Here is a 21,033-nt window from a genome sequence, read left to right as displayed (position 1 = left end):
GCTTCCCCTCCCCCCCCTCTTTTTTTTTTTTGTATATAAACTAAGTAGACCTAAAGAAAGCTTAATCATGGCAGCATTGCCCATTTCACCTGTCTTTATGGCTATGTTTGGTGGCAACCCACCTAACATAACGGGCAAAATTTATGTTCACAGATGGCAAATTTTACAGTATGGACCAGACCAGCAAGTCCACAAATTAATCTCCAGTGTCATAAGAATTTCATTACACACATGTATAGATCATCTATCAACAAAACGAGCAATATGAATATCAGACACAGCAAAAGCATCGAATCCATGCTTAGCCTCCAAATTCTGCCCCTTGACATATGCAAGTCCTTCAATTACAACAATCTACACTGCCTGAATTGCAATATAAAAAGAAACAAATCTCCCTGGAGCACAGCAAAACTGAAGCTTCAACTAAATCTTAAATTCCAATTATTGTATTAAAAGCAAACAATCTCAGCGTAAGGAGAGCAAAAACAGTTTGGACTGATGGCAGGGACTGGAAGTGATAGATGGAGCATCACATACAACTTGCAGCAGATTGGGGTTAAAAAGGGAATATCTTTCTACACAAGAAACTCAGTCAAGAAACTATTCCCAATTGCTTCCCAATTTCCAAGCTGGATCCAGAACCCAGAATTTACCAACACAAGGAAGAATCTTCTCTCTTATTGACTTAAGTCCATTTTTCTAGAACAAAATCCAACATAAAATACTACACAGCACAACATGAAATAGCAAAGAGGCACATAAAACTGAATATATCTGTTCTTTTTGCATACTGCCAGAGCTCTGAGGTCTGCATCAAAGGCAGTGTCGAGAATGACTCGATTTGGATCTACTGTCTCATGAACGAGTCACCCTGGAATACACTCCACTCCACGTATAAAAGATACTATTAAAAACAAATCAGTTATATTAGGCAAAAATATATTTCCCAAGGCAAATATTCACTTGAATATATTTTTCTCTGAATATAATGCCAGAAATTATGTATATAAAAACCTTGTGGGTTTTTATGGACATTAGCAATGAGCTGAAAAATAGGGACTGCCTATGAAGAAAACTGCATAAATTACACATAGGCGCTACAGTGACTGTATTTCCCTCGGCATAATTCCCTGCTTACTGTGTAAACTTCAGCTGAATAAACTCTCTGTGGGCCCGAAGTATGTAATCTGAAGTACTCATAGCAGCAGCTGCTGGTGCTCCTTCTGTCCTGGAGGATGAGCAAACAGCTAGCACAGCTGCATTCTGCCTCTTACCTTCAGCATTTAACTGAAGGTTAAATAAAAATACTTGCAGTCTGTCTGATGAAAAGCAAAATGCAAACAAAGTCAAAGACAAGACAAGACAGGCTAGTCTACATAGAGCCGATAGCAAATTTTCCAAAAGAATATTTCTGTGAGCGTAGACCATGCTGATTTATTATAACAAAAATATTTCTTGGAGATGAACCGATTCCACGAGCTTCTTGAAGAGGGAAATCCCCATGGAAACCTGACTGCCTTGCCACTGCTCAGGAGCACGAGCGCTCCACGGCGCTGGGAGAGCGCAGCAGGAAGGCTCCCCGCGGCCAAGCGGGAAGCCCCAAGCCACCGCCGCCCGCAGCAGGAGCTGAAGGCTCCGGCGTGAGCCGAGCTCCCACAGCTCCTGCAGTCCTTGCCCCAAAGCTCTCCAGCTTCAAGGCTCCTGGCTGCCTCAGTTGCTGGTTCCTTAAAACCTTTGGCTTCCAAAGCTTTGGCTTTGGAAGTTAGCATGCTTCCAAAAGCTCCTCCCCCCCATCTCTTTTTTTCGCCTTTGCTAGAACTTCAAAAATTCTACCCTCATGCTGTTTGTTCCACAGTAAAAATTATTTTAGAAATTCCAACAAAACAAAAACATCTTAGTCGCAGGTTGTTGCCAGTACCTACCGAATTTTAACTGTGCTGAGGCAAAGAGAACAAAAAAAAAAAAAAAAAAAAAAAAAAAACTTAGAATTAAAAGCTGACGTGAAATGCTTGGATAGCCTGAGGCAAACTCCGTAACTTCTGTTTTAGCTTTGAGAATCACAACAGGACAACTGGGAAAGTCTGACTAACCATGATTTTGGTCCATCTAGTACACTACTCTGTCTTCAACATTGGCCAAAACTAAGTTTATCAAATAAAAACCAGTGAACTCAGGCACAGGCAAATACAAAATAACTTAGTTTTACAGGAAGGGCTTTCCTGACCCAAAACATCTAAAGTTTGGTTAAGCCCAGTGACACGAGCTATGAGATGTGCGAGCTATTCTTTGTCCGCACACCACACTATGAAAAGCTTTTCCTGATTCAGGCTGCCATTTGTAATTTTATTAATATGGATATGCTATTTCAAATCATTTGACTTTTGTGAAAGTACTGCATAACGTTTGTGGATCAAAAAATTAGGAGCGAGGAAGGAAGCTGCTCTGAGGTTGCCAGTGCGTGCTGCAACTCCTTTCCTCCCAAGCGTCTGGCATTCTCTTATCACGTAACACTTTTCAATTACCTTTGGGCTCTTTCATTCTCCAAGCCTGGCTCGCATTTCTCTGTGAATATGGTCTCTACGTAGCTTTGAACCAAGAGTCTGACAGCAAAGGACATATATAAGCAACACTAACCCCCGGGGTAGCTGAAAGTACCTGAACTCTCCTATGATAGGGAGATTCACAAGTAAATGTCACCAGAAAAATTCAAAACTTAAATAGGCTACACAACAAGGCAGTCAAAAGCATGAGGAAGACAGTCTTGCTGCAAAGCCAAGCTGGAAGTTACAAACTCAGGATACAGATCCCACCTCTGTGACAGATTTCCTACACAACCACACGTCTCATTTTCTTACCTCTCAGGTGCCCTTTGTACCATACAATGAAATAATTTACCACTGTATAAGACCATGGCAAGAAGTATCCCAAATGCTTTAGAAACATCCAAATACTATTAAAAAAAAAAAAAAGTTTATAAAAAGAGAGGAAGCTTCACCAAAACAACGGAAAACACCAGATCAACTGTCTAGCAAGATAGACCACAACAGTTACTCTGGCTGACTTACAGACAAAGGCACAATTATTGCTAAAAGCAAACAATTGAAAAATACCACACAAACATTAATGGCTCATACTTTAAAACCAATTTTCATGTTCCAAAAAGTATTATTCACACAGACTATTCAATACCATTTATAGTTTTCCCCAACTGGAAAGCAAATGCTGAAAATTTCTCAGAAAACACTGAATGTAGCCAAAGGAATTACACTTGAGATTCATTTGTCCCTATTTGTGGACTACTCAATATACAAGATTTTTAAAATTCACTTACCTTAATACAAACTGATCTGCTAGAGAGTCATCAGTAAGGGAAACATGAAAGGTTACAACATCGCCTTCTTTTACAGGGCTAAGTGGTAAGCGGATCATGACGTTATCATCTAGCCTCAGTGCAGACTGTTTTAATTTGTCTTGATTTGGATAAACAATGATGCTACCAATCCTCTCCATAGCTGGCAATGCGTTGTGTTCGTTATCTTCACCTGCATGGATATTGTTTTCCCATGCTGCATCCTCAGGAGAACATTCCCCATCTGTTGTATAAATCTTATAGAAGAGCTCCACAGTAATCCCTTCCAAAGAGGCCATTTGCTCTGAAACCAGTGGTGGAGGGGAGCTGAACCAGCTAGGAGACAATTCCAGCTCTGCAACACATAATCCTAGATGACCTTTCAACCTACAGCTGGCCACAACTTCTCTAGACTCCAGGAAAGCAAACATCTTCACACAAGGCAATGTCTCTGCAGAATTATAGTCATCCCAGTCTTTCCCCGCAATATAGAATAAGGTTTGTATTCTAGGTTTGTTGGAATATATCGAGCTGTCGAGTATGTGCGATTTTAATTTCCAATTAAAAGTGAATTTATCTGTGAAACCAAAAGATGTAGCAGTCAGCATGAGGTCCAAGGGGACAGCCTGTTCCACAGAAAAAGGTCCATATGTGGCATTTAGGACAGGTGGCAGTTTGGCTTTGTATATAAAGAATGAATCCACTCTAGACTGCAAACTGGAGTTCCTCATGATATCCTGGTTGGTTTCTTTAAGGAAGAAGAAAACATCAGCATTGCAGATGTGATAGCTCGTGGGAAGATACGTTGGCAGGTTTGAAAATCTCTGCACGCTGTCCATGATTCCTCCTCTGCTCTCCACCACTGCAGGCCAAAAACAAAAGGAAGCAGAAAGACAACTCTAATGTTTGTTTGTACACGCCTCAGTCCTTCTCAAAAGGAACGTACTGTCAGAGATCAACACTGGTAGCTGCAATTATGAAACGCTTTTCCCCCTCAAAGCTAATATACTTAAAATATTCTATTACATTGGCTGCACACTCCCTTTCTGCCTTCCCCAATCTAATACTTACTTTATGCCATTTAACAAGCTCTGGAATAAAACAGGGGGAGACTGAGCGATAAGGCTAGATCTCAGTCTAAATTCCCAAACTTTTTCTCGTTGGCTTTCATTCTTTTATAACCATATCAAACTTATGACTTGTTCCTATCCATGTTTCAATACACATAAGCAACCACCATATTGCAGATGAGTAGACAGTAAAACAAAACGTTTCTTTTTAGACTAAGATTACTAATGCACAGTACGTAACGGGCTGGGATTTGCAAATCTTCATCAACTCTGACTTGGTTTTGCCAAGTTAGCTGCAAACTGATAAAAACTTTGTATTGTTGAAACCAAAACATTTCATACAAAAAATTACACAGGTTTTGATAGAGGCCCCTATGGACTGGACTTGCAGGCAAGGGTGAACATGAGCAAAAGAGAGGAATCTTTCATGTGCAGAAGGTTCACAAATGCACAGAAGGATATTTGGTTTAATTCCAGTGGAGAATGAAACACATTTAGAAGCCACAGATGTTACTTTAAAACACAATGGTCAATCCTCCAGCTAGCACTAGAGCAATTTTTCCTGGGCAAAAAAGATTCCAAAGGGAGAGACATATCAAATAGAAGTCTGCAGCTTGGGCCTATCTCTAATTAATAGTGAGATATATTCTATTGGGGCTGCAATTCTACCAGAAAGAAACGGTGAGTCTTTTAAACTAACAATTCCTACACTATAATAAAAAGCCAGTGAATGCAAGCTCCTGGGACCGATGCAGGGGAGGGAAAAAAAATTAAGTGTTTCCATAATGTGCAGGGATAACAAAGGAACAACGACAGACACTAAGGTCAAACCTCTCGTTGTCCGTCGCTGGAGCTGAGCGGCGATTTTCTTGTTTGTCAGCACTGGGTAGAGCAGACGCACAGTGCAACAACCACAGTAACAACTACACCTGCTACAAGCTAGATGACTCAGATACTTACAGTCACAATTTAGCACAATGAAAGCTCTAATATTTAAGCTGTTTTTTCAGGTTCTGTTTTAAAAGTCTATATTTCTTGAAGACAGATTCTAAAGTAAATATTATCCATTCGACTTTGCTCCACTCTTGTGCTCATTTGAAATTCTGCTACTTTATTTTCGATGCCTTGATATTTTCTATACTTTTTAAAACACTTCTCATTTCAGTATATTTCTGCCTTTACTTTTGCTATGTATTTGTGTCAAGGTTTTGATGCGCCATTGGAACATTCTTTGCAGAACAAATGAATACGCAGAACTATACAGAAGCACAACAAACTTCCTCAGCAGAAAACAGTATCAACAATCTCATCTCCCACTTCTCCACAGCCTACTTGGGGATCACTACTGGATTTCCTCCTAGCTCCAAGAGCCAGCAAGCAATTGCAGAGCCTTCCAGCAGAGCAGGGAACCATGCTGCACCACGCAATCACGACATTCAGGTTTCCTTTATCACCAAGAGGGTTATGTGCACAAACGTTTCAGCCTCTCTCGTAATGCACCAGTGCAACCAATACCTTCCCTCAGCTGCACACACTGCTGAGGGCCTGGGGCCTCACTGGAATAAGGAAATGTGGATGAAGAGAAACTTTATCCTCCCTCCCCACTGTGTGGGAGCACAGCTGGGCCATCTCGGTATAGTATCATAGCTTACTCAGGGAACAACCAATTTTCTAGTAGAGGAAAATTGACTTCATCCCTTCCTTCCCACATTTATTTTCGCTCAGGAGTGACCCACGAGTAGCTGCTGTATTCCTCATAGCATGCAAAAATTGGAGGGAGACCATTTCTCCCTGGAAAGTCATAGGGTGGGAATAGTAACGAAGTTTGGAAGAAGAACCTCTCAAAGCTGGAGGTTAACCAAGGCACAAGTAGTATAAGAGATAGGAGACAACAGTGAGACAGTAAAGCAGAAAGCAGTACGTGCTGGGTAGGAGAGAAGCACTGACGCTGCCCACTAGCACCGGGGCGTGGGGTGACTGCACAGGACGAGGAGCCTCCAGAGCACCTACAGCCGAGGACTCCAGGGGAGCAGCAGAGGCTGGTCACCACCATCTAGCAGGGGCCAAGCAACGTTTTAGGACACTAGTGCCTTTTGTGCTGCTCTAGCACTGTCTGCTATCAGATGAAAGTCCCAACGCTTCTATCCCACCGCTGAATGATAAAGCACTCTGGAAATCACCCTGCAGGACAAACCTCGCCTTGCTTAGAGCAGGAGAAGAAGGGAGAAGAGAAGTGCCAATTCTAGCACCAAAGTCACCAAGGAATGTTTTAGCAGCTCCATTACTGCTCTGCTATTTATAGAGCACCTTGACACGGCCCGGCTTGCCACAGCAGCGCGTGCAATTGCAGAATTCAGTAGCTGAAATTGAACTTTGTTCCCATGAAAGCTGAGGCAGGGAAGGGAGGGAGCTGCTTCTTTGCTGAAAAGTCAAAAGCAGACAAGCACCCTCCTGGATTAATTGTAGATAAATCTAGCTACATTTGAAAGCAACACTTTTGAGAAGTCTCATATATCATAAAAACTGTACTTCCAAACAGATAAGCAAAGCACACAGGGCAGCAAGAGCACTGTCCAGTTTCTAGGAGAACAGCAAAAATTTGCCTTCTCCCAAGACGCACCGGACTGAGGAAGAGATTTAAACACTGACATAGTTCCAGGGACTAAAGAGAAACTGGAAATGAGGCAAAGCTTAAATACATTTGTATTTACATTATAGCATTTTTTTTCTTCTCCTCATCCTTTATGCAGATATTTTATTTCCCTCAGGCACTGATTTACAGGATCTTTAAAAGGTATGTCTCTCCCTTTCCTCAGTTTCATTACAGTGGCAACATTCAGCGCCTTCTCTGAGAACTGGTATGAGGCCTAGGATTTCAGCCCGCTATAACTCAAACAAAATGAGACACAAATTTTGCCTGAAAGCTTATATGGGAAGCCATAAACACCAGTAGACAGGGCTAGGCTTTGTCCTAGAACCAGCCTGCAACAAAATATGATATCTGAATTTAGCAGCATTTTATGATGCTGTAGGAACATCTAAAAAGAAATACTTCATACAATGGCAGGCCAACACCCCACCTTTTTAATTCCACAAGTCAGCACCACAGCATCAATCTCCTTACAGTAACAGTCAGGAGCAGGACACATTTCCAGCTTTCTGGTGTGCAACAAAGCAACTGATAAATCACCTGCTCCTTTAATAACCACTTCTGCGAGATCAAAAGAGGGCAGAACATTAGATCAGAACATCAGCTGGTCCTAATTACGACACAAGGAAGAGCAAGAGTTGAAGAGAAGTGAACGGAGGCCACGCGAACACCCCAGCGCCTGGCGCGTTTCGAAGGCTGGCCGCAGTCCGCCTCTCCGGCTGCTCGGGCATTAGGGTTAAGAACAAGTTTTCAGGTGGTGATTTGCCCTTTTCAAAGCACCTCGATCTGGACGAGCCAAAAACCCAAAGCCCTGCAGTGACGAGTCAACTTCCAGAAAACCTCGTCCCTCTCATTTCTCAACCCTTCCCTCTCCTCGGTAAGGCAAGAGCCTCCCTGCTAGGAGGGCAAATGCCCTGCAAACTTGGAGACTGCACGTGGAAAGGAGACTCATTCCTGACGTTTCCGAGGAAGCAGAGAGAGAAGAAGTCACAGTACACATAACCAGCCCCGCAATCCTGGGCAACAACAGGAATTTTCCCTCCTGATCAGCTCATCCCTTAAGTGGAACTTACTTTCTGTTGTCTTGGAAATTCTTATTTAACTGCAAAAATATCCACTGTTTATGTCTTAAATCCAGATATGCTATCTGACCTGGGACCGAAGCCATAAAATGCAGCTCAAGACTAGGGTACATTCAAGTCCCTGGCAGTAGATCACGCTGTGCAGTAAAAATCTGACATTTGCCCAACACAAAGTTTCATTTAGTCTCAGATTTCATAAATTCTAACTAACAAGTAAAACAAATAGCCTCCGATAAGGTAGCGGTGGCAATGGAAGGTCAGCATTATAAACTAATGCATCTCTATTAAGCTGTAATAGGGAGGAAGACTTTAAAATTTATCTTTTCATAACTGAAGAGGAAAATACTCCTGCTACAGCATGAATCCAAATTTCATATTTAAATCTTACCTCCAGCTTAGCTAACACTTAACAGGAACCAAGTTTCCCCTAATGCCTTAGTAATGCAGAAGCGGGAGGTGTGAGGAACAGGAAGCGTTTAAAATACACAACTTTTTCAATATTTTCTTTCCTGAAAACAAACAAGAAATTCAATCCTGCACCTGTGAAAACTGAATATGCAAAAATTCATCTTTTCAGCAGCATCATAAGAATTGCAGCATGAGATCATATAGACACTCCTCTTTGTAAAAGAAGAATAATTTCAAGTGATGTGGTGCCAGTAAGTGCTATGATGTTATCCATGACTCACACAGAAGCAATCAATGGCTTGTCTGTATAGGAGAAAAATCACCAGCTCTTCCCACCAACCCTCACTACAGACCATAAAGACCAAACTACACACGAACATTATTCCAATATAAAAATGGCTCTATTCATAATAATTATTTTGCTCTGGAAATGCAAGCATTATTCTAGAACAAAAAACACCCTGTATCTCAGAATAGAGCCTCTTCACAAGGAAAGCTATTCTAGAGCTGCTAAATTACAGCAGACTAATTAATTCTGGTATAGCTCTGTAGGTCATTTCTATGCACACAAGGGCTAAGACCTAATTATTATCTCAGGCTACAGCCATGAGAGGATACGGCAAGGTGATTTGTCCCGCAGGGAGATGATACAGGACTGTGCCTGCCTGCAACCTTTGATCCAGGTGATACAGCTGGTGATACTGCAAGTGTGAATTGCTCCAACTCTTAAACCTTGCTGCAAGAAAGTGATTACACTGCAAAAACTTATCATGAGTTTAGACATCATCTGGGCACCATAAGTAGGATAAACTTGGGCTGTGTGAGGTTTTTAAGGAGCCTAGGTGAACACACTACATGCACCAACCCCCATTCATTCGGCATTTAATACAGTAACAACAAAAGGAGGATGGGCTGGACCCACATCACCATCTACCTCCTGCATTCAGAGTCCACCCTATATCTCATCCCATCCATTTTATGGAGGGCTCTTTTGCCCCTCTCCTCTAATATCATCCCACCAAGGAACAACTTCCATCATCCAGTGTCCAAAACAAGCCTTACTGCTTCCTTTTAGTACTGATTTAGTTGCATAATGAACCATTTTGGCACAGGGGTGGGGGAGGGAGCGATAATAAAGTCACTGCAACAGTAATGGAAGAGTGTGAAGATATAAATGATACTACAAGAAATAGCTAAGAAAGGTTCCCAGTACTTTTTATAACAATAAATTAAAGTCAGTCCAGTAGCTGTCAACATATAAAAAATTGTAGTGTAAGAAAAGATGATAGAATCCCATGAAACTTTCTTCAGTCTCTCTTTTCTTTTCCTAGTTTAATGAAAGGATGGACCAGTACTCAGAACCAGTTTACAGTCCTTATTTACAATCTCAATTACACATTTGTGGATAGAGATTCACTTTGTAAAATGCTGCTAGCCAGGCAGCTTGTTTTGAAAGACCAAGGCAAGAGAAAGGATACAAAAACAAACCGACAAAAAAAAAAAAAAAAAAAAAAAAAAAAAACTATTTAATCCAAACATCCAAAGTTGCAGAAAAATTAATTAGGTTTTGGACAAAGTCTCACACACTTATCTTTAAATGTTTTAGTCAAACTTTCGTTACTGGGCTTCCCTGCAGCTCTGCATTCTGGCCACCCTTGCAGGAGTCGCTCCATTTCCTCTGAGGTAGGTATCTACGCCCAATACACGCTCCAGGCTCCCTCTCAGTAAATCAATACATCACAGAAAAGGGTCCCTCCAGAGTTCATTTACCCTCTCCTAGACACTTATATCTTAGTAGGTGATAAATCGCCCTTGGGAGGAGTCTATAGCTCTCCATCGACTCCACAGAGCTCAAGGTGGCTGGCTTAGACGTGGACATCAGCAGTTCAGATATCTAAGGGCAAACGACCGCTGGCCCTTCAGATCACATGGCTCATTCTTCACCGAAGCTTCTCCTCCTGCACTGCAGGTCTATGTTTGCCAGTCACTCCTGTGCTTCCAAAAAGCATGAAAGCAACATCTTCATTCTCAGAAATCTTTTGTCTACTGAAATACATTTTTCAGTGCAAAATTAAACCATGCATATGAATGAAACCCCTGACCAAGTCACAAGTTCACTAGTAAGTTGTATTATTGTATTCCAAAGCAAGCCATGTGCTTTGCCTGCACACCAGCCAAAAAATTAAGTTGGATGTGAAAGTTTGAGCTGGCACGTATTATATTTTTAACTTGCAGGCATTTTGCAGTCACCCATACTGAAAGACATGCATATAGCAATGCCACCTACAGATAGTAATAAAACTGTACTGTCTGAAAGGCTGTCTATAAATCTTATTAAAGTAATCCCCTCCCTGAATCCAGATTATTACATTCACCTTTATGGTAGAATAAAAATTAATTTTCTCAGCTATAATAAGTGTATGATAAGAAGGCATCACTTGGGACTAAATAAAGATTATAATTAACTCCAACCGAATAAATCTAAATTTAGCTTGGACTAGCAATTTGTTTTTATACATTTGCTTCAGCAACTGAATGAATAGGTATGGCAGGATTAGCATCCCACGCCAATTCCAGCACTGCTGGCATAGAAAGGAGTGTGGCAGAGTGTAATCCAATACCCCAAAGGCCTGAAGATTAATTTAAGAGTTCTCTATCAGCAAAAGTTTGGAAAAGCCAGAGCAAAAACAAAAAGGCATAGAACTGCCATTAGTCTGGCACAGAAAGCACAAAGTGTTGGTCTCCAGGGAAAACACTGCTCACTGCACCCGCTAAATCAGCGTTACACAAACGTGTCCTCTGTCACCCATCACGGAGGGCGCGTTCAGGGGAAGCATCCCTCTACGCCAGGCTCATCTCACTCCCTTTACTATTGAGCACCCGCTCTCAGGTGCGATCGGAAATGGGATACGGCTCCAGCTGGAGCCGTGGTCCGACTCCGTACGGTCACTGCTGCTCGGTTTGCAGTCCCTCGTCTACGCAACCTCAGAGGTGACATAGAGCAACTGCAAAACAAAGATGCTACACTACACAAGCACACGCAAGCACACAAAATGGGGAAAACAAACATATCAAAGTTTAGCTTTTTTACTTAGTTGGAAGTGAAAAGCCTTATAGTAGCACTATATATGGCAGATCAGAGATTTGTTTATTTTTCAAAGAAATGAGACTGTACATATAGGAGGTTGAGGAACTGCCTCATTAAGTCACTGCCTAATTATCTGACCCACTCTGGGAAAATGACTGTTAGCAACTTCATTACTGAGAGGGAGGAGTTCAGACACGTTTATCAAAATAGACCATGTATTTATCCTAGCCTGGGAATACCATGCAAAGCTTAGCAATAAAGTTATTGTGCTTCTTCCTCTGACTCCACAGGCTAGCCCATGCAGACATCTGATTTGCTTGCATAAGAAAATTTTATCAGTTATAAAGCTATAGCCGCATCATTATTATTACAGCGGTTTAATTCAGCAAGTGGAGATATTTACTTCAGAAGAGAGCTTTCTTTAACTTAAGGGTGATGCAGCCTAAAACCAGAAGATACATTATGTATGTACTTCTATTTCAGCATAAAAGTATTAGACTACTATAACAACTTAAATTCACCCTGTGAGGGTTCCTAGGCAGGGACACCTTTCTCCTGAGCACTACAATACCCAGCACCACCATTTCTTTTTGAAATCCATGAGTCCCAACCACAATTCCCACCCAAATGTGGAATTCCCCTAAATTACCCTGTCCAAATGCAAAGACTGCAAATTCAGTCCTGAATCATTAACAGTAGTTGCAATAGTTAAATTTCTCACAGCTTCCAACTTAAGAGATCTGGCATTTCTGTGGCTTATAAAATGGAAACTTTATTTATGGAGAAGAGAGATCCCCTTTCCTCCAAAGGCTATCCTCATGTCAAGGCCTGAAAGGACCTGAGATACAGGACATTAAACCTGTGACATTTGTAAGTGTAGGAAGGCTATTTTAGGTAAGTTTTAGAGGTTTTTATTGCTCCCTCTGAACACTGTACAGTGGGAAACATGGTAACTAAGGCACCTGGTTTTATGGGCAGAGGTGATACAGAAAATAGTCCCAATAAAAAATTTTTAAAAACTCTCTAAAACATCCCTAAAATAGGTTTTCTTGAAACATATTGGGGATGATTTCACCATCTGTGAGTAATGTGCCCATCCCCTAACCCCATAAAATCTTTATGCCGTCACGTATTCTATTTATTAATCTCTATCTCGCTCTCACACACATGCTTCTAGCCAAAGTCTTCCTTGTTATATACATTTATTCAAACGTGCCTGATAGAAAAAGCTAGAAGTTAGATCAGCAAACATAAAATATATTCCAGTAGCACTATTTATATGTTCTGCAGAAGTATTTTGTGGTTCCATCCACAGATTGTGTAAAGCTCAGAATAATGGTGGTCCAAAGCCACCATTCATGACTTGCCAGGCCCATTGAGTTCTCTCCCTAATCTATTAAGTCTAAACTATTTGCTTTCCATTATGGAAAATGGGATCATTGCAATGGGTGAAGGGCATAGAATAAATACTGAAGGTGAACCTACACAGAAAAGGTACAAGCATGAAGTGAACATTTTGGGGGAGCTGCTGAACACTCCCTCTCCTAAAATCCATGCAGAAACGAAATGAGAAATTCACGTGGCCTCCCCTTTGAGTTTTTATCAGCTGTCTTTCAGCTCCTTTCTCCTCTGACAAAGGCAATAAAGCTATTTTCAGAACTAAGGTTTTCTAGCCCATACTCTAATTCCCGGGGCTGCTGGAATGGAGTTTTCTTCAATGTCACACTCAGCACAGCCGTCCCTGCTTGAATGCAATGCAGGTAACTCACAAAGCTGCTTTAATTGCCCGAATCATAGTGTGGGGAGGGGGCTGAAGGGAGAAAAATCCCCCAAGAGTTTTGTCATTTAATTGGACTATTGTCATTGCTTAAATTGCTTTGCTGGGTTGATCGTTGGGCTGCTTGCCATTTTAGTTTTGGTTAGAGGCGTTGATACGGTGGTTAAAAGCGGAGGCGAGCGTGCATCTCATACGCTAGCAACCAGGAAGTCGTCCTGCCACTCACAATTAGAGGCGACAGCACAGTGGCTAAAGGTCACAAATTCCCCAGCTGAACAAACTGAATTACAGAGTTACTATTGCAAGCTAAACACAAGCATGAACACACCTGATTAACCAGGGTTTCTATTCTGGTTGCCTGGAGGTTAGAAACCACCACTATGTCTGCACATGCACGTACAAATTTTGCGCACCCTGCCCCTCTGCAGCACGAACACAGCAGCCACAACGTTCAGGACAGGAAACCAGGGAAGGGGCAGGCAAGCAGCCTTAGTGCTTTTAGAGAGCAGATGGATAAAGAACACAATCCGGCACCTCTCGAGGGGCTCAAGGCGCCTATCGCAAGCTTGAGTAAACCCAGATTTCCTGCTAACACCTCCTCCCTCCCCAGGCTCCCCTGGGCTTCTCTCAGCTGGTGGCTGCAATGCCAAGATCAGTCCTTAAAAAAAAATGAATAAAAAAGGGGGTACCAACTATCTGGGAAGGGTTAGTGCGCTCTACAGGCATGCTCAGCTGTGTGCTTTCACTGCTGAGCGAGTTGCCACCATCAGATTAAACAGAGCCACGGTTAAGCAGATCTCACAAGCCTTGCCAAGGCTGGGCCCACCTCTTGCTCAGTGCGCCCCGCAGCTTCGGTCTCAGGGTCCTTCTGGGTTCCAGGAGGACGCTTATGCTCCCAGCTGCCAGTATTGCAAAATTCTGCTCATCCCTCTTGATACCGAATAAATAAGGTTTGTCCTTACAGCTACTGGTAGGACTCATAGCTAAAGAGGAGGTTAGGAGAGCGCTCCATACAACTGTTATCTGAAGCAAAACTCATTTTCCCTCGGTGATATTTCATAAACAACAGAAAATGAATGTGTATACGGGAATGTGTATATACATATATATTCTCCAAACAACAGAAAGGGGCCTTACAAGGGGAACACATTCACTAAAGGCACTAGGTGATTGCAAAAGTAAATCTCATAAATATATGCTCTAAACTATTAGCCAGCTGTGAAATATTTGTATTCAGTGTCAAAACATCGATGTCACACAAAGCCAAGAGACTGACAGGAGAAAGGCTAGGATTTATGTTAGCGAGGGTCTATCTGTCATGGAGATAGGAAAGCTGAGAGCGCGCCCTTTTATTAAAATCACTCTCCCGCTACAGATATTGATCTAAGCAGCTAAGGTTGAATAGCAAGTGCCACCCCCGTCTCTCACAAAGTTACTCGCGGGTACAGCAGCAAAGAACTGGCAAAAACGCTCTCGGTCTCCAGTGGCCCCAAAGGAAAGCGGCAGGGAACAACAGGCTCGGGTGTAAATGCCGTGGTGGGATGCTGCGGCACACGGCTGCCTCCCAGGAGCCAGAAGGCCCCTCTCAACTTCACCTTCCACAATACCAGGAAGCCCACTTTGCTCCCAAATCTCTAGTGCAGGCTGCCCATCAACAGGACATATTGCTCCCAGATTACATTCACCATTAAAATAATCAGAGGGGAGAAATACAATGACAACTGCATTACTCATCCTTCTGTTCAGACCAGCAAAAGATACCATTTTCTAAGGATTCTTCCTTGAATTAGCCTCAGCATTTTCAGTTTTTCCCTCTGAACTACTGCCTGATTTCAGACTTCCACCCCAGTTTGTGCTGACTTTATTCTGACTCTCCCTCCGCTCCAGAGGATCCACGTTTCAGCTTAATTTTTTCTTTGCAAGCCACACCATCTGACAGTGGTCAATGGACCAAAGGATTATGCTTAAAGACAAAGCACAGTGCACTAATATGAAGTTCATACCTAAATACGTTCTACATTCCTACACCCACATATTACACGGATATGTCATTTTATAGTGTTTCTGATTCTCCCCACAGAAGCTTTTGTCTTTGATCCTACTGAAAAATTCTTTGCACGAGACAGAAATTAAGGGATATTAAAATGCTGGCAGCTGATTCTTCCAAGGCATTGGCCAGAAGAAGGTAAAGTTGGTCCAGAGCTTTTCTCCAGAGCAACGGTCTTTCATCAGATTCTCATCCTGTTGCTTAGAAGCTCTTGGAGGAAACAAGCTTCAAACTGGATGGCCCAAAAGGTCCAGGGAAACTATAAAAGCAGCTTACAATAAAATCCTTGTAAAGTTATTAAGAACATAGGTGTGTGTTGAATGCACAGAAAATCCTCTGTCTTACCAGCACTCATCCATATCCCACTGTGACTTTAATCCCAGAAAGAGCACATGCCACACGTGGCCCTGCTGGGGAGCTGCGACGAAGCTCAACGGGATGGAGAGGCCCAGGAAGCAGAACCCGCGGTGCAGCCGCCAGTCCCGCGGCTCTGCCGAGCACTGGGATCGCTCCAATTACCTCCTCGCTCCCGTCGGAGTTGGACGGCCACCCTGACTACACGTGCTGATTTTTGAGACTGCTTGCGATGTAGATAGTGAAACTCCTGGTTAAATCTTTGCCGCGGTAAGGCTTGCGTGAAGAAGTCAGCTTTCCCTTAGCTGTCTCCACCGAGCGCAGGAGGTGCAGGCCGGTGCCTCCTGCAAGGTTGGGGCCCCTGTACGTGTGCACGCACATACACAACTGCAAGCACGCAGGCACGCACATACACAGCTGCAAGCACGCAGGCAGCCTCACTGAAGCCAGGGAGATTTCCCATGGGGAAGTTCCAGCATAAGCCTGCAGTTGCAGGACACAGGCACGGGAGGCCATCCAGCCTTTTAGCTGTGTTAGAAAACAAAGCCAAAGCTCCACGGCTTTACAGATTCACCCGCTATTAGTTCAGGGATATCCGAGCCTTATTCTCTGAACCCAATCTTTAACTTGCACTTTGCATTGCTCTCAGAGGCGACCAGTATTACACTAACTAGGCTCCCAAAGCAATATGTGCTCTCAGACTCTACTAGGAACAGCTACACACTCCTGGTTCTGCAGTTCAAATATCATTAAGTTACCAATTTATATCTGCCTCTCAAGGAACAGCACACAAAAACATGGAATTCTTTCCTTTCTAATGGCAACTCCTTTTTTTTCTTCTATACGAAATACCCAGAACAAAAGTTTCTGTACTCTCTCAGATGCCTTTACTTAATTCAACATTCTATTTTTGAAATGACAACAGCCTCAAGCAGTTCCATTAATTTGTGATGGAGTAAAAGTGCTCTGCATTCCTAGGGTAGGTTCTGACCTCCTCCCCTGTTCCCTTGCTTATTTAAACAGTCCTGTTCAAGCACATCCTGGTATCAGAACAAAGCATAATTTTTCCACGCTTGAGTGCATTATTTTACGTTTTCAATACGCATTTGACATATTTTACAAATTTCTGGCAGATGCTGTCAGAAAGGACAAAATAACCATCCCTTGGTGCCACTTTTCTCTTACTACAGTGATCAAAGGCTGCAGCCTGTCATTCATACACGAGAAGAATGATTCCTCTTGGGGAGAGCAGGACGAACCTGCAGCTTTGTGCAGGACTTCTTGGGTGTTTGTGTCTCTGCCTGTTGCTGATTAGCAATTTAGAGTTCGATTTCCTAACCACAAGGAAAATTCCCAATTGCTTCGGAGGAAGCAGCTCTAAGATCTTGTCAAAATATTGGTGTGTAAAGAAAGTGAAACCTTATTACAGCTTTCACATTGTGATGCACCAAATACGGTTATCTTGCTGACAGACAATTATTAACTTATAGGCAGAGAATAAAAACTCTCAAGAAAAGAACAAAGTTTGGTCTCCATGGATGAGGTCACACTTGCTGCATGGTTCTCTTGTGTTAATATATTAAGGTAATAAAAGATAATGAGCATTAGCAGATAGCATTTTCAAACTCTTCAAGAGTTGAGGGAAGTAAATTAGATCAGATTTGAGATTGCCTGCAAAGGCAAAAAGCTGGATCTAATTCTTTTCTCACCGACAAGGCAATTATATAATTGAGCAGAGGGTCATAGGTGCGTAGCTATCACAGCCTGACCCAGGGGACCCGTCAGGAAACTACAGATCATCAACATGACATTAGTTTAAAACTCGAGCAGAGCAGAAAGTGCTCGTATACCTGGACAAACCATTCCAAGGGCGTGAAGCAGATGCACAGTAACTTACAGCACTGTTTCCAAATTTGACCTATTACTTTTGAATTGAAACAATTCACAGATACCAACATGTAGCAGCCCAGGGAAAATACTGAGGACTGACAGACCTGGAAAGTCTGAGGACAACCTTTCCACACTAAGAGCTGTGGAAATAACATACGGGGTTAGCCTACAGCAGTCACTGTCAGCTATTTCAATAAAATGCATTCATTTAAGAAATATGAACTGAATTTGGACCAGTAATAATTTAGTAGAGGTTAGAAATACAAAGAGCTAGCTCCCAGCTCCTCTGTGCCAGTTCTGGCATCAACACATGTCTGTGGGCCCAGTTTCTGTTTTGAATGACACCACTGTAAATCCAACATGACCTCAATCTCGGCTGAAAGTCCCAATGAATTTAGAGCTTTGTCCTACTCATACCCAAGGCAGAAGCATCGGCCCCCCTTGCAGCCGTACATAATCACACCCGCCATCACTCCGGCTCCCCTGCGAGCCAGGTTCTGCATGCTTAGGAAAGACCCTAGCCACGCAGGTGCACTGCACCACATCTCGGGGTGCTGCTGACACTGCTCCACCACAGGTGAATATCAGCATTTGCCTGGCAGAAGCTGCCCTAGCAGGCACTGCAAGGGAGGAGGGAAAAAAAAAAAAAAAAAAAAAAAAAAAAAAAAAAAGCAGTGTTCTCCTTTTGCTTGTACAAATCTTTGTACGGAAATGCCACAAGTGCAGTTCAAGTTTGAGTCAATTCAAGTTCAAGTCATATCTTATTATATCCAATACTGTTTAACGTACCATAGCCCAGAGAATAAAATCCCGTACAAACTCAGCATACAGGTCGCTTCAGCTTTATCTGGTGTTTAGAACTAGAGCTGAGCACATAATTCACGCTGCATAACTTATCCGTGCGATGTAGCCTTTGGAACACCCAAAGCAGGTAAACAAATAACTGAAGAAATTGTTAAGAAACCCAAACTAAAAACAGTAAACTTTGTCCATACTTTTTATGAAGCCTGTAAAATGATTGGGAACCTCTGGCTATGCGCCTCCAGGGCTTGAGCTCCTGCCTAGCTGTCATCAGAAAGATTAATTTACCTTTTTCTTAGTCCTATACCTTCAACTTTTCTAGTTTTGTGAGTGGAAGAAAATGCATGCAAGCACAAAGTCTCCAACTTGCAGTTCTAACATTTGGATTCCATTATCCTAGAGATAACATATAACTCTATAATGATATGTAATAAATTAACATTTAATCTCATATCAGAGAGTTCAAAGGGATCACAGCCAGCTGGTGCTAAAATAAGCATTTGCCAGAGGCTGCAAGAGTGGGAGCAGAAGATGAGAAGTGAGAGAGATCTAAGGTGCTCTGACTCTTTGGCTCGTCAGGACTGGCTGGCAAGGAAAGGATTAAATAAATCCTTGATAGGAATGGGAACATTTCCCAGATCAACCAACCTGTGCTGTTCTAGTCTGAGGATAGTCCCTAGAGCCGGCTCAGGGAAGAAGGAGGTGAGATTTTCCATCTATAGATGCTAACAAGTGGGGAAGGTCGTCACCGGTTAGTGCTGCACTTAATTCAGTACTTGATGCATCTCCCATTTGTCAAGCTGAAAACAGGATGGAGGACAAGCCTCTAACCCAGGGGCTAGGATCACTCTAGCCGCAGACATCTGCAGCCAGCCCTTTTCTCCCCTAGCCCTGCTTTATGCAGATAAAGAATTAAAGAAAGGATGCACAGATTCAACATAGAGAAGCCAAAAGAATCACTCGTCGTTTTATTCCCCTTGCACACACTTTCATGCACAGCACTAACCATTGCCCTCCATTCTTCATTAGTAAACACATCTAGCACCAAAGTTTTCTCCACAAAGGCTTCTTTAAAAAAAAAATGCACAAACTGACTCTGGTGACAATAATTTATTTCTCTCAGAAACAGGCGCAATTAAAAGGCCCCTACTGGGAAAAAGGGAAGAGAAACCCAGGCAGGACAGCCACTAAACTACACAGCAAGCTGAATTTCAGAACTACAGGTCACAGTCCTGTATTTAAAGAAAAACTAACTAAATAACAAAAAAAGTAGCCTCCGAAGCTGTGCATTTCACTAATGCCCGCACCAGCCATTAATAAACACGTGGAGGGCTGTTAACCAAAAGAGCAGAGAGAAATCCTTGACTCGTGGCAAGTCAGAAATGGGATTCCCTCTGACTGAGATCTCACCGTTGGAGTAACTGGCTGCAAACTGTAGCCCCGAGTGCAGCCTCTGTTATCCCACTCACATCCTAGCACTCGCATCTTTCTGGAAATGGGCAGACCCCAGTGCTTCATCTCTGCTCATGGCTGGCGGCAGCAGCAGCAAAAATCCTACTGGCATCGGTCAGATTCAGGTCTTTTCTCTGAATCCAAAGACACAATTCACTGCTCCATCTCATACTGGAATATACGTAATAAATAAATAAAAATATTAAAAAGTCAGGTACTAAGAAAGCTAAGAATCCATCACAGAGACAGTATTTTAAAAAATATTGCAAAAGCTCTTCACTAGTTTTCAGGGGAGACATCAACCTTACTGCCAAATTAGCCAGAAAGTAAAGGCATTAAAAAAAAAAAATGTAGTCAAGGAAAAAGGAAAAAGAGAAACCCAGACATGATAGCCAATAAAAACATGCAACTAGCTGAATTTCAGAACTTTGGACATTGACTGCAGCTCTATATCTGAAGAAAACTAACTAAATAAAAATAACAAAAAAATGTGAAGTGTTATGGAGTTGTCTTTGCTCTAGCATATAACACACATTTCTATTATCCTTTCTAGATTAGCCAAATGAAGATCAATGTATCTATAAAACTCAATGACATGTTAATGCAAACCTTAAAAAAGATAAAATGCCTTTTATCTCAGTCTTAGGAAAACCTAATAAAGAATTAACAGTCCATGAAGCCATGGAATTTCACTCAAGGCTTTACTTTATGCTAGGACTTCCTACTCCATTAATTTTTAACAGACAGGTTTCCCCAGGCTTTGGGACATGTTGATACAACTGTACATTGTCATTAAAATCAGTCCTATATTTTCCACCAGAGGTGGGATAGAAACCTTGCTGCAGAGCTCCACAACAGTATGTGGACTTAAAATAAAGCCAGTAGGCACAGTGCATCACAACTGTAAACTTGAAGCAGCTGTTAAGACAGATAAATTTGCCAAAAAGGGAAATAAATATTGATTTTGATTATGATCTTTCTGACAGTTAACAAATTTATGAGCCAAAGCTTCCACTATTTTTTACACCTGCAGGATGAGCAATTTGGATCAGAGCTTGTTTGTAA

At 42.2% G+C, this 21,033-nt stretch overlaps 1 protein-coding gene across 1 annotated transcript in view; it reads right to left on the bottom strand.

Moving 5' to 3' along the window:
* The window catches only part of TMEM132B (transmembrane protein 132B), a 252,000-nt gene that overhangs the window by 174,538 nt on the left and 56,429 nt on the right, over window positions 1–21,033 (bottom strand). Inside the window, exon 2 of the mRNA XM_062590194.1 lies at window positions 3,332–4,211. Within this exon, the coding sequence (XP_062446178.1) occupies window positions 3,332–4,211 (880 nt within the window). The remainder of the gene's footprint in view (window positions 1–3,331; window positions 4,212–21,033) is intronic.

The sequence above is a fragment of the Rhea pennata genome, chromosome 17 (genome assembly GCF_028389875.1).
Source record: "Rhea pennata isolate bPtePen1 chromosome 17, bPtePen1.pri, whole genome shotgun sequence".
NCBI lineage: Eukaryota > Metazoa > Chordata > Aves > Rheiformes > Rheidae > Rhea > Rhea pennata.
Note: the sequence above shows the minus strand (reverse complement) of the source record. Positions and strands in the feature narration are given on the sequence as shown.